General features: G+C 52.7%; 1 protein-coding gene across 2 annotated transcripts in view; it reads left to right on the top strand.

Annotated features, from left to right (window-relative positions):
• Col26a1 (collagen type XXVI alpha 1 chain) overlaps window positions 1–13697 on the top strand; it is a 146353-nt gene that overhangs the window by 110981 nt on the left and 21675 nt on the right. For both annotated transcript variants that reach the window (XM_021222731.2, XM_021222730.2), the window contains exon 4: window positions 11858–11919. In XM_021222731.2, coding sequence (XP_021078390.1) covers window positions 11858–11919 — 62 coding nt within the window. The remainder of the gene's footprint in view (window positions 1–11857; window positions 11920–13697) is intronic.

Genomic DNA, 13697 nt, shown 5'->3' with positions numbered 1-13697 from the left:
AGAGAGAGAGAGAGAGAGAGAGAGGGAGAGAGAGAGAGACAGAGACAGACAGACAGACAGACAGACAGACAGACAGACAGACAGACAGACAGAGTCTGGTTTCTATTGCTATGATAAACATCATGACCAAAACCAACTTGGGGAGGAATGTTTTATTTCAGTTTACACACTTTGCAGTTCCCTCATGAAGGGACCTCAAGCAGGAACCTAGAGGGAGGAACTGAAGCAGAATCCATGGAGGAATGATGCTCGCTGGCTTGTTCTCAGGGCACCCTGGCCATCTATCTACCCAAGGGTGGCAACACCCAGAGAAGACTGCCCTCCCTAATCAATCAGGGAGCCTGAGGTCAGTTCCAAGTAACTACATCAAATAGCTCATAACAGCCTAAACTTCAGTTCTAGGGGAATCCGATACCCTTTTTCTAGCCTCTGCAGGAGCCTGTGCTCATGCAATAAACCCTCAGACAGACCTATGTGTAGATACACATACTTAGGAAAAAGGAGAACGGAGAAATCTCTGAGTTCAAGGCTAGCCTGGTTTATATAGTGAATTTTGGGCCAGCCAGGCTTACATACTGATAACCTATCTTGGGGGGGGGAGAAAGGGAGGGGAAAAAGGGAAAGAGGGAGGGAGGGAGGGAGGGAGGGAGGGAGGGAGGGAGGGAAGGAGGGAGATAAGAGGGGAAATAGGGGTATTAGACGCCCCTTTCTCCCCTGACTTTTCCCCAGCAACTCTCTAATGAGGTAGAGATGGCCAACCCTATTTTCAGACCAGCAGACTGAGCCAAGATGTTACATCACCCAGAAGTTCTATAAAAACAAGGGGGAAGCCTGCCCACTTCGATGCAACTATTTCTGTTTGTCCCCTCTACTTCCATCCCTGGCTATCCATCTTTTATATAATTACAAACAGAATACAGATCCAATTTTGTCCGTCTCTTTATATAGCACTGATTTTTTTTCCCCATTTAAAAAATGCAATTGTGTCAGGGGGCGGGGGGTGTAGCTTAGTGGGAGGATACATACAAAGCCCACATGAAGCTCTGAGTTTAAATGCCAACACCAAAAATAGTATTTCAAATTATGTTATATATGGGGGAAAAGTCAGTTCTTCAAGGCTTTAAACTTTTTCAAAAGGGAAGTGGGTGCCAGGGCTGTAGCACAATTGGTAGCACACACTCAAAGCCTGGGAGTCATCCCCGGGAATGCAGAAACCACACCTGGTGGCACACACCTGAAACTCCAGCACCAAGGCAGGAGGATTAGATCATCCTCGGCTCTGGAGTTCAAAGCCATATTTTTTTGCATATTCATGTTTGGTGTTTTCTTCTCTCTGGTTTGCTCTCTTCTTTGGGTGATGCTCATCCTTCACCCCTTTCTGAGAGGAGAGGAGGCATGTGAGGTGTGAATACACGTTTCGGAATGTGCGTGTCTAAAACCAATTCCAGGCTCAAATCTTCCGTGACAGTTGTGCTGGGTATAAGATCTCAGCCAGAGGAAAAAAAAAATCCTCCTTCTCAAGAGAACACTGGCGGCTTCCGCTCCTCCACTCCAGCTGTTTGGTGATGTCTAGGGGATTCCAACACCAACCTGGTTCTGACATTTCCCACGGGCTTCATCTTGCCTTCGAAAACGTTTATTATTTTCTACCTCTGAGAGTCTGAGTTTTTGCGATTATATGCCTTTTTTAAAGATTTGTTTCTCTTCAGCTTTCACACTTTCCCCTTAGAATGTTATAAACACATTCCTATATCTCAACCCTTTATTGGACTTTTCAAAATTTTCACTTCTGAATGTGCGTTTTTGTTCTCTTGACGTAATAAAATGCCATAACGAAAGCAACATGGCGGGGGGATTGGGCTTTGGGTTTTTTTTTTTTTTTTTTACTGGAGGTACATCACAGGAGAGAAGTCAAGGTAGCAGGAACTTGAAACCCACTGGTTCAGATCCCACCTGCAGTTAGGACTCAGCCATGAATCTTCCCGGACTCGGTTCACCGTTCTCTTTTATACAGCTCTGGATTCCTGCCCAAGGAACAGGCTCATCCAAAGTCAATGCGCGCCTTCCCACCTCAGCTAAGTTAGTCAGGATAATCCCCCACAGGCAGATAGATGCAGATGTCTGTCTCCCAGGAGATGATCATAGGGCCCGTGAGTTGGCTCAGTGGGTAAAGGGGCTTGCCGCTAAGCCTGAGAGCCCAAGTCCAGTCCTTAGGACATACATGGAGAGAACAGAGTCCTGCACGTTATCCTTTAACCTCTACATGCACGCAGCACCCGTGCCCACACACCCAGAGCAAATAAATGTAAAAAAAAACCAATCACACCAGGGATATCGTATACTCACAGCTCTCTAAAGGTACTGAATACACAGAAAAACATTGTGATTTTTGCTTTAGGGTTTTGAAGAACTGGCTTGATGCTTTATTGTTTGTTTTTGTTTTCTTCTGTTGACTCGTGCTCTGTTCTGAATTTGCGTTCTTCTCTCCTGCTCCGTGTCTCCCATCTTAGGGGCCATATTTGTGTTGGGCATGCCAGGCTTGTCCTCTTAGAACTTGGGGCTTCTCTGTGTGAAGGTCCTGCCTTGCCCAATCATGACTCCTGCAGGTCGGCTTTCTTGGGCTGTGCTAGGTTTCCCCAGATGTGACAGAGCCCTTGCGGCCTTTCCTGGGCTGGGCAAGTGCTGGTTTACCTCACACAGCGGGAACCTTCTCTCTTCACACCCTCCTCCCTCCAGCGCAGAGTGGACCACGTGCGCACAGCGCAGCCTAGCATTTGTCCCGCGGCTTTTCTCTCCTAGAGCTTGGATAATGGATGAAGGAAGAAGCCACCCTGTGTCCAACACTGCCGAGGGCCGTGTTGCTCCCCTCTTGGCAATGGCGTCTTTCTACTTGGGCCAAAGCTGATGTTTCTAAATATGCCGATTAACTATGAGCCAAGGAAAGAGGCAGGGAAGACGACTGTTGCCAAGGTTAGGAGACGCAGAATAGCTCACATGACGCCACCTGAAGAAGAGCTACGTGGGAAGGACAGAGGCCTGAACGGATTTGATGGATGGAGTATGGTCCAGAGAGAAGGGCTACGGGCGTGACTGAGGGGTGGGGCTTGGTAGGAATGGGGTGCGGCTCTATGGAATGGGACGTGGGTTAGCTGAGGGGGAGGGGTTTGGCTACGATGAAAGGAGGTGTGGCCAGTAGGAGGGGTGTGATCCAACGGGAAGAGATGTGGCCCAGCCGTAGAGGGCATGTTCTATTAAATGGGGCATGGCTCATCTGAAAGCGTGTGACCTAATTGTAAGAGCGCATGTCCCAGTGGGAGGAGATGTAGCATAGCTCTAAGGCGGGGACAGCTGAAGGGGCTGTGGCCCAAAGGAAGAAGGTATGGCCTAGCTATGCGGGGTATATCCTAGGAGGTGTGAAGCTTGGTTGAAGGAGTGGGTGTTGAGGGTGCTTATGCCAATGGGAGGAATGTGGCTTAGCCAGAGGGAGTGTCTGCCCGGTGGAGGGGGCGTGGCCCAGATGGGGAGGGCGTGTCCAAGTAAGAAGGGCTGTGGCTTTCACTGTAGGGTTGTGACTCATCTATAAGAGGCATGTCCCGCTGAGAAGTGTGGCCCAAACGGTGAAGTGGTCCAGCTTTTGGGAGCGCGAGCCAGGAGGAGGGGCACCGCCCAGCTGAAGGCATCATGGCGTCCTGAGTGTGGCTGAGGGTGGTGAGGATTTGCAGGAATAGTAAGCCTGGCCATGACTTGGGCTTTTTTCTGAGGGCCATGGAGGCTGCTCAGCAAGGGTGACCAATAGAGGGAAGTCCTCAGAGACAACGTGGAGGAGTGGGGGAGGGGAAGTAGGAGTGGAGAAGGAGGGGGAGGGGGAGAAGGAGGAGGAGGGGAGGGGAGGAGGAGGAGGAGGAGCAGGGGAGGAGGAGGAGGAGCACGGGAGGAGGGGGAGGGAGAGAAGGAGGAGGAGAGGGAGGAGGAGGAAAGGAAGAAGAGGAGGAGGGAAGGAGGAGGAGGAGGGAAGGAAGAGGAAGAGGAGGAGAGGGAGGAGGAGGAGCAGGGGAGGGGGAGGGGGAGGGAGTCACTTCACTATTGTGTGGCTGACAACAACAGCTAGTCCCCTGTGCCTGGCACAACTGGCTCCATGCAGCAAGAGGATGAAGCCTGATGTGTGAACTAAGACAGGTCACGCTACCTTCTGTTGGCTGTCAGGCTGGGGAAGCTAGCACACACTACGCTGCCCGTTCCTATGTCCCTCTCCAGAGGTGGTCCACTAGGGTCTATGACTAATGTCTCAGATAGTCTGCTGTCTCTTTAAACTCCCTCCTCTAGCCAACTCCTACCTTATCGACAAAGCCCTTCTCAGAGCCCACCCTCAGGAATCCAGCCTCATGCAGGAAGTGATGACTGAGTTCTGAGAGTACAGCCACCAGCAGCAGCAGTGCGGGGCAAAGGCAGGTAGCCAAAGGACACGCCCACTCTCTCTTTCTGGTGGGTGGGTCACCAGAGGGTGTTAGTGAGAAGCTACGGGTGAAGGGAGGACCTAGGGAATCCGCCCAAGGCCCTGGATCTGATCCAGTGTGGACCCAGTTTTACAGATGAGGCAACTGAGGTCACCCTGCAGGGAGCAAGAGAGGGCTCAAGCCCAGGGCCTCAATATGTAGCCCAGGCTGGCCTTGAACATACTACGTAGCCCAGACTAACTTCAATTCGCAGTAATTGTTCTGTCCTAGAACGACAGGTGTGTGGGGTGGGGGGACGCTAGAGGTCACATGAAGGTCAGAGGACAAGTCTCTAGCTCAGTTCTCTCCTTCCACCTTATTTTGGAATCTGGGAATAGAAAAGGTAAACAACCTCTAGCCAGTAAGTCATCTTGCTGGCCTGAAAACTCACAATCCTCCTGCCTCTACCTCGCCAGCTCCTAGCAGCGTGACCCCACATCGGGCTACTTTCTTCTCTGAGACAAGGTTTCTCATTGACCTGGAACGGAGCAGGTTTGGTAAACTGGGTGACTAGTTAGTGGGTCCGCCCCAGAGGCCCACCAACGGCTCCGCCCTCATGCTTGTCTTTTCAGGGCCGCCCTGCGGTCCTCATGCGTGTAAGGCAGGCACTTCACTGAGATAGCACCTCCCCCCGCCCAGCCTGGAGCACTTGTGGTTCATGGGGATCGGCGGATTAGCTATGCTCCTGGTGCTGGGAAGGTCCTTTCCTCCTGGCCTGCCTTGTGGAGTAGTCAGGATGGTCTAACATCGCTCGGAATTCCCAAAGCTGAGGCCTGCATCTTACTCAGGGCCACCGAGGCCCAGAGCATGGCAGATATGTCTCTGGGCAGGTTCCAGAGCCAGGGGACAGGACCGGCCCCGCCTATGCGGCTCAGTAATTAGAACAAGTTAAACAAATTGGCTTTAACTGCCTGCAGGTGACATATTCCAGGGGAGCTATAAACCAACCAGATGTGCAAGGCCTGCTTGGGCTGGTGCTGTGGGGTGTCCAAGAGGGTTGGACCACTAAGACACCCCCCTGAGGCTGGGACGCCGAACAAGCCTCACTGGCCCAGCATCTTCCAAGGGCCAAGCCACTGCGCACCTGCCAAGCGCAAAGCCAGAGCAGACTGGGCTGGGCCTAACACATTTCCAGAAACGGGTCCCTGCAGACTCTAAGGCTCCCTCCCTCGACTGCCCTTGCCCCCCCCCCCGCAAAGGGTCTTATTTGTTGCTCCGGACCCTGGAAACAGCCCCTAGAAACCTTTAGAAGCCTCAGGACTGTGCCATTTGCCCAGATCCCTGGGAGGGCCAAGGCACTAGTTTACCCAAGCCAGGTCCACTGTGGTCCTCTGGCTGTTTGTGGTGGCCCCCTGGGGTGGGGTGGGGACCTTCTAGTCTGGGAAGGGGGTGCCAAGGCTCAAGGTGAAAATCACTTTTGTGACACAAGCCAAGTGGGTGTGGTGATGTATGCTTTTAGTCCCAGCACTTAGGAGGTAGAGGTGGGGAGTTCAAAGTCACCCTTGGCTTCAAGGCCAGTCTGGACAACACAAAACCCTGTCTCAAAAAAGCAGAAACAAAACCAAAAACAAACCCCATAAAGTCCCAGTTGTCCTGTGGCTGCGGGAAACCAAAGAGCCCTGACATAACCCACAGCCGTTAGAGCTGCCGACTCCACATGAACTTCACAGAACCTCAGGGTGGGTCTTGTAAGGAGAGGGTTGGGGGGTTAGGTGGGTGTGAGCTGCAGGAGCTGGCGGAACTGGCAGATGCTAAGAAGATACGCTGGAGAATGGATGAAGGACGGGAAGAGGACGGTGGGTGGAGATGGGGGGCACAGAAGAGGATAATGGGGAAGAATGCCTGGGAGAGGGGTGAGGGAAGAGCAGGCAGATAGGCCATGGCAACAGGGAATAGGGGTGGGGACAGGTGGGGGATGAGGTGTAGAGGAAGGGGGCAGATGACAAACGGGTTGGAGAAACACTGGAGATATTTAGGGAGTGAGTGGAGGATGGGTAGAAGATAACGCGGGAGATGGGTCGGGATGGGCTGCGGGGTGGAGGTCATGGGCTAGGGGTGGGTAGGGCATGGGCTGGGGGTGGGTGGGGCATGGGNGGTGGGTAGGGCATGGGCTGGGGGTGGGTGGGGCATGGGCTGGGGGTGGGTGGGGCATGGGCTGGGGGTGGGTGGGGCATGGGCTGGGGGTGGGTGGGGCATGGGCTGGAGGTGGGTGGGGCATGGGTTAGGGGTGGGTGGGGCATGAGTTGGGGTGCGTGGAGAATTACAGGTATGTGGGGAATTAGTTAAGCGTAGATGGGGACTAGGGATGGGTGGGCATGGCCTTCAGTGTGGGATGGATGAGAGCTGGGTGAAGAGGACCCAAGACAGGACTGGAGTGGTGGACACAGGGTCCTGTGCTCCTTTTGGTTCTTGCCCATCCTGTTAAGGGACACCGGGAGTCCTCTGGACTCCCCTTCCCCCTGCCCTCCTTCCCCCATGCTACAGACCTGTTTATTTACACACACACACACAAACACGCACGTGCAAGAGGCAGGTCTCTCGGGACCCAGTGTTTCATCAGTGGCCCTCCCGGGACTCCGGTGTCCTTGGCCCTTTGGTTTTTGGCTGGTCCCACCCCTCAGAGGACCCTTCGCTCTCTGCTCCAACTGCAGCAGGGTCTAAAGGCTGTGACCTGACCTCCTGGCTCCTGGTTTCCCAGGATAAGATGGATGGCCTGTCTGCACTCCATCTCAGGAGAGTCTGAGTGGCGCGGTCATCAGCTGAGGTACCATCTGCCTTTTCTTTCTGTGCCTTTTTTGTTTCTTTACCTCCAGTTCCCCTCTAGAGGACATGTGCATTCAATCTACCACGTTTAACCAGAAAAAAAACCCACCTCCCCCTCTTGCTTTTCCTTTGTAAAGTCCTGTCTGGTTCCCACCTCGGATACTGTACACATTTCTCATTCCTCTCTGTGTGTTAATATTCAGTGTTTACCCTTCCGTCTTTGATCTGTTTTATGTATCAGAATGACAGGGTTTTATGGAGAGAGGAAAGAGGGTTCTTGTTCCTAAAACTTGTTTATAAACCACTGATGTGGAGCAGGCTGGGGTAGGAGGGAGGGATTGTGTGTGTGTGTGTGTGTGTGTGTGTGTGTGTGTGTGTGTGTGTGTGTGTGTGTGTGTGATGTGGGGAGCGCTGCTCCATGCAAGACATAGAGTTCCTTCCAATGAGTCAAGAGGGCTGGGAGCTGGAGGTGGGCCGAGGTGGGCCGGGTGTCATTCTTCTTGCCAAGGGATTTTTAGTTTGAGCCTGGAGGACAGGAGTGGGGATGGAGGACACAGCCTGACTCTCCTGTACTCATAATCTTGTTACAACAGACACTTAGAGCTGAGCCAGGTGGCACATGCCTGTCACCCCCCCCCCCTACTCTGGAGCCTGAGGCAAAGGGTGGAAAGTTGTAGACCAGGCTGGACTACAGAATGAGTTCAAGGCTAACCTGAACAACTTAGTGAGACCTTGTTTCAAAGTACAAAGTAAAAGAGACCTGGGGGTGGGGTTTGGTGGTACAGCACTTGTCTATACCCTCTCCAGCCTGCAGCGAGGGGCTACAAATGTAGCTCAGTGGTAGAGCCCCTGCCCAGAATCCCCCAGGGAGGGGGCTGGGGGCGTGGCTCAGTGGTAGAGCCCCTGCCTAGAATCCCCCAGGGAGGGGCTGAGGGCGTGGCTCAGTGGGAGAGCACTTACTCTAGTCCAACCCTCAGTATCTCAAAAACAAGACAAAACAACAGCTGGATACTTTGGATTTCATTTGCTAAAGAGCACTGACTCCTGACCCAGGTCTACAAGGCAACTAAGTAAAACCAGGCAGGCAGGAAGCGGGCCTGGTATCTCCGCCGTCATCCTGCATTCATCCTTTACTTTGGTTCAGCTGCTACCTCTGCTCCTAGGTCCATTAATCACTCAGGGGCATCCATCTAAAACTTGGTGATACCTGATCTAGCTTATCACCATCCATAGTGAAGGGTGAGATTAGAGTCACGGGGCTCCTTACTGTCAGCATCTGCGCTCTCCTGTTCCAGAGCATGCAGAGGCTTGTGGACTTGTCATCACGGGGCCTGAGCGATGACTCAGTGGTTAGGAACACTTGCTTGCCATCCTTGTAAAAGACAGTTCAGTTCTAAGAACTCATGCTGTAACCTCCTGTAACTCCAGCTTCATGAGATATGGCGCCCTCTTCTGGCCTCTGTTGGCACCTGCATCCACATGCACAGACACTCATAGATACTCAGACACACGCACATGCGCACACACACAGTCATACATACAGACACATAGTTGAAAATAAAATAAATCTTAAAAAACAACAACCCATAAACCTATAGTCACCTTGAATTCCAGGGACAAAGCCCCTGCCTGAGTCCACACGAACAGTGATTAATGAAGAGGAGGCTGCAGCAGCTCACGTCTGAGAATTAGCCTGTTCCGATCAAACAAGAGCTTCCTTTGGACCACTCCGCAGAACCAGACAGTGACCAACCAGACCCCACCTTGACCAGAACTGCTAATTACACCCGGCTCTCCTTCCTTCCCTAACCCTTTCCCTTAAGCCAAGAGTTCAAAGGCTGACAGAGTCACGTGACTTCTTGACCTGTTCCTCTCCCCACTGCACATGGCCAAATCTCCCGTCTGCTTCTCATTATTGCTCGTCTTCTTCTTGCATTTTTTTTCCTGTTCTTGTTTTATCATTTTGGTGCATGTGTATGCATGTGACACATGTACACACGTGTGCAGGTTCGTGCACCTGTGCATATGCTTGCAGAGGCCAACGGAAGTCATCAGATGTCCTGTTCTGTCATCCCTCCCCTTATTCTCTTGAGGCAGGGTCTGTCACTGAACCTGGAGCTCATTGTTCTCCTGACTGGGTTGTGATCCCCACAGTACTGGGGTTGCTGGGATTATAGCACCCCCATACCATGCCTCTCTCTCATGTATATGTATATGTATATGTATATGTATATGTATATGTATATGTATATGTATATGTATATGTATATGTATGTGTATGTGTATGTGTATGTGTGTGTATGTGTATGTGTATGTGTATATGTATATATGTGTGTGTGTGTGTGTGTGCACGCTAGACCCCCACCCCCTGTGTGTGTGTCTGTCTCTGTCTTTGTCTCTCTCTGTCTGTGACTGTCTGTCTTTATCTCTCTCTAACTCTCTCTCTCTCTCTCTCTCTCTCTCTCACACACACACACACACACACACACATATACACACAGCCATCAGTCACAATGCTCCCCTAGGCCCTCACCTCCTCTGGACAAATATATATATATAATTTATATTATTATATTATATTATATATATATATATTTGGTGTGTATATTTGGTGTATATATATATTTGGTGTATATATTTGGTGTATATATATATTTGTGTGTGTGTGTTTGCGTGCACAGAGGTCATAGGACAACTTGTGGAAGTTGGTTTTCTCCTGCTAATGTGTAAGTCCCCGTGTTCAAATCAGGGCATCAGGCTTGGCAGAAAGCACCCTTAGCTGCTGTGCCAACCCATTGGCCCTGGCTTTTACAAGGGTTCTGGGGATTTGAACTCAGGGCCTCCTGCTTGCACACTGAGCCACTTCGCCGGCCTTACTTCTTGGATAGAGGCTTATATAGCCCAGGCTGACCTCGAAGTTTCCATCCTCATCTCTCCCCCCACCACCCTCCCCCGCCCCAGGACTGGATTGAGCGTGCACCACTGTACCCGGCTTCTTCACACTTTGGTTGACACATCAGGCAGGTGGGCAGCTGGCCCAGCTTGGCCTGTGCACACGCAGAGAGAGAGCTAGTACTTTTGTCCTAACACTCATTACACCGGGACTGCCCGCACCCCTCCGCACCCCTCCGCACCCCTCCGCACCCCTCTGCACCCCTCCGCACCCCTCTGCACCCCTCCGCACCCCTCCGCACCCCTCCGCACCCCTCCGCACCCCTCCGCACCCCTNCCTCCGCACCCCTCCGCACCCCTCCGCACCCCTCTGCACCCCTCCGCACCCCTCTGCACCCCTCCGCACCCCTCCGTACCCCTCCGCACCCCTCCTGGAGGCCACTTGCACAGCAGCAGCCTGTGTCCAAGACCCTGGCAGCTACCAAGGTGGGTGCAGCTATGGCGCCAGACAGCAAAGCCTCCGAGTGTCTGGGCATCTCTTTCTCCAGAAGGAGGCTCCTGCAAATCTAAGCTTTGAACTAGGTAAAGAAGAGAGAGGCTGAGAGATAAGCCTTAGGGTCTGAAGCAATCAAAGCTCTCCCGAGTGGCTTTGAATGCCTCTTTTCCACATTAAAGGGCTTTGGTCTGGGGAGACAGACGTAAACAGACAATTAAAGTCCAGAGGAGGTGAGGGCTTAGGGGAGCATTGTGACTGGTGGCTCTGTGTGTGTGTGTGTGTGTGTGTGTGTGTGTGTGTGTGTGTGTGTGAGAGAGAGAGAGAGAGAGAGACAGACAGACAGACAGACAGACAGACAGACAGACAGACAGACACACACACACACACACACAGGGCAGGGCGGGGGCGCGGGGATCTAGCTGTGCAGCTCAATCTAGCCTGGAAGTTGTTCTGTAGGCCAGGCTAGCCTGGAATTCTTGGTGGTCCTCCTGCACGGCCTTCCAAGTACTGGATTCAGCGGTATGAACCGTCATGCGAAGACCAGAGGGATTTACGGGAGTGGGGTCGGGTAGTTTTTTTTTTAATTTTAGACAAGGTCTTCCATATCAAAGGCTGATCTTGAGCTTGATGCATAACTGGGCAAATCCTAAACGCACCTGCTGCCTCTCCCTCTCGTGCTGGGATCCCAGGCCTGGACCACACCTGGTTTTCAGTGCTGGAAGTAGAAGTCAGGGCTCCACGCATGCCCTGCAAGGGCCCTACAAGTTGAGTCTTGTCCTAGCCTGAAGAAGGAGCCTTAAAGCTGCAAACCCAACTTTCACTTTCCCAAGGTCCTTCGGGCCACCGGATACTGCCAAGCTCATCTCGTAGGCGCCCACCTCTCCCCATCCTTAGAAGGGTGGGCCGCGTGGAGTTGCTAATTCCCGCTTTTCCTCCTGTCCGGGTCTCAGCACATAGCAACCACCATGCAGCCTGTCGACCTCCCATCAGACACCACAACCTCCAGCATGTCCTTCCTGACTGTCCCCAAGGTGGCAGAAAGGAGAGTGGGCCTCAAGGATAAGGTTCTGAGGGATGGATAGGAGTTTTCCAGGCAAAAAATTATTAGAAATCTCTTGCCCGTCTGTCACTAGAGGATATCCTGGTGCCAGGCTTCCATCCCCTGGGTATCTATACTGTACCCTCACTTTATTCTCCCTCTCTCTCTTTTCAGAATGTATGAACTGTACCCGGCTTAGCGACATGAGTGAGCGGCTGACCACGCTGGAGGCCAAGGTTAGACCAGCTTGGTGGCCTGGGGAGCCAACAGTGAATGGGGATGGAGGGTCGTGAGGCATATGCTGGATATGGCTAAAGGACTCCCCTTTGCAAGGAGCCAGCCTTGCCTGAGCAGCCTGGTCTCGGGCATTGAGAACTACTGAGCCTTCATGGCTCTGTGTAGCCTCAGATGGACCAGCCTCCTGAGATAGGAAGAAGGGGATGACATTCTCAGGGAGTGTCTCCCAAGGCATGCTGGGAGGCTGGTTCAATGAAGTCAGTCACCTGTCTCTCCAAAGCTGCTCTTCCCCAGTTAAGGACCTGCTTGGGACTGGGCACAGGGAGCTGAGTAAGAGACTTGGAGGAGGGACAGTCAGCCAGAGGTCAGGTTCCCAATGGGTGCCCCAGGGACTTGTGGCTTGAGGCCTGGCCTCAGAAGGGCAAGGAAGGACACAGGGAAACCGTGCATAGGACAGGGACAGGTGTGTTCACTGGCTGGGTACCTGCACAGGACTTGGGGCGCCACACTGTGGTTCCACGGGGGAAGGGGTGTGGGGGTGTGTGTGACAAGATATTCTGGGGAGACACAGCGCAGATCTACTCACCCTAGATGGGGAGCCCAGGACAAGCCAAACTACAGCTAACCACCAAAGTGCAACTTGGGGGGTCGATGAGTTTTATTGGGGTTATTCACAGGAATATGGGTGAGGGCTTACTTACAGGGACAGAAATGGCTCAAAGACAGCTGGCTCACCAAAGCCCCCAGCGCAGTACTTGTGACAGTAGACTGCAGCCTGCAGGCAGCTCAGCAGGGTAGAGCATCCTTTCCAGGGGGTAAGATTCTTCCTTTTAGTTCCTCCTGGGGGCACTGTAGAGCACACGCTCAAGTCTACCAACCTGGGAACTTCCAAACGCAGCGGCTCGCTCGTTTCTCCACTGGATGAGGTTTCCTCAGAGTTAATTCTGCTCTCCCATGGCCTGGCCTGCTGCCATCCTGGAATACAGTGCCTCTGTGTCCAGAAAGCAGAGGGCAGGGTCGAAGGTGCCTGTAGCACGTCCCTTGTAGAGACATACTCTGTTTCCACACACCCAGAGGGCTGGGTGATGAGCAAGAAGGGCCTGGGGGATGTCCTGCTGAGGTGACAGAACCTTTTAAAGGAATAGGGACTTCTGCAGTGGCTTCGCTGTCTAGGAAGTGCTAGCAGGGACAGGCAGGACTCATCTGAGCGCCACATGAGTCAGAATTCAAGTGGTGCCGGCTGGGGATCCGGCTCAGTCAGTAAAGCACTTGCCTTGTGAGCATGGGGACCTGGGTTTGATTCCCGTGTGAAAGAGCTAGGTGTGGCAGTGTACACTTCTAGCCCCATGCTGGGAGGTGGAGACAGGGGGGTGCTTGGGACTGACTGGTCAGTTAGCCTAGCTTACTCGGTGAGCCCCAGGTCCCAGAGAGAAACCCTGTTTCAAAAATCAAAATGAGCAAGGCCTAAGACACATCTGAGATCATCCTCTGACCTCCACACACATGCGTGTGAACCCCCACATACATGTGTGCACAGAAATAGGAATGTTGAACATACTTGGGGGACAAGTGTATGGAAGATGCCCCTGACCCTAACCTTGTCATCCCGGCACTCTGGAAGCCAGAGCAGGAGGATTGTGAGTCTGAGACTAGCCAGAGCTACATAGCAAGACTGTCAGGAAGGATGGAAGGAAGGAAGGAAGGAAGGAAGGAAGGAAGGAAGGAAGGAAGGAAGGGAGGGAGGGAGGAATGAAGGACAGAAGGAAGGAAGGAAGGA

Source organism: Mus pahari, chromosome 23 (assembly GCF_900095145.1).
Source record: "Mus pahari chromosome 23, PAHARI_EIJ_v1.1, whole genome shotgun sequence".
Lineage (NCBI taxonomy): Eukaryota > Metazoa > Chordata > Mammalia > Rodentia > Muridae > Mus > Mus pahari.
Note: the sequence above shows the minus strand (reverse complement) of the source record. Positions and strands in the feature narration are given on the sequence as shown.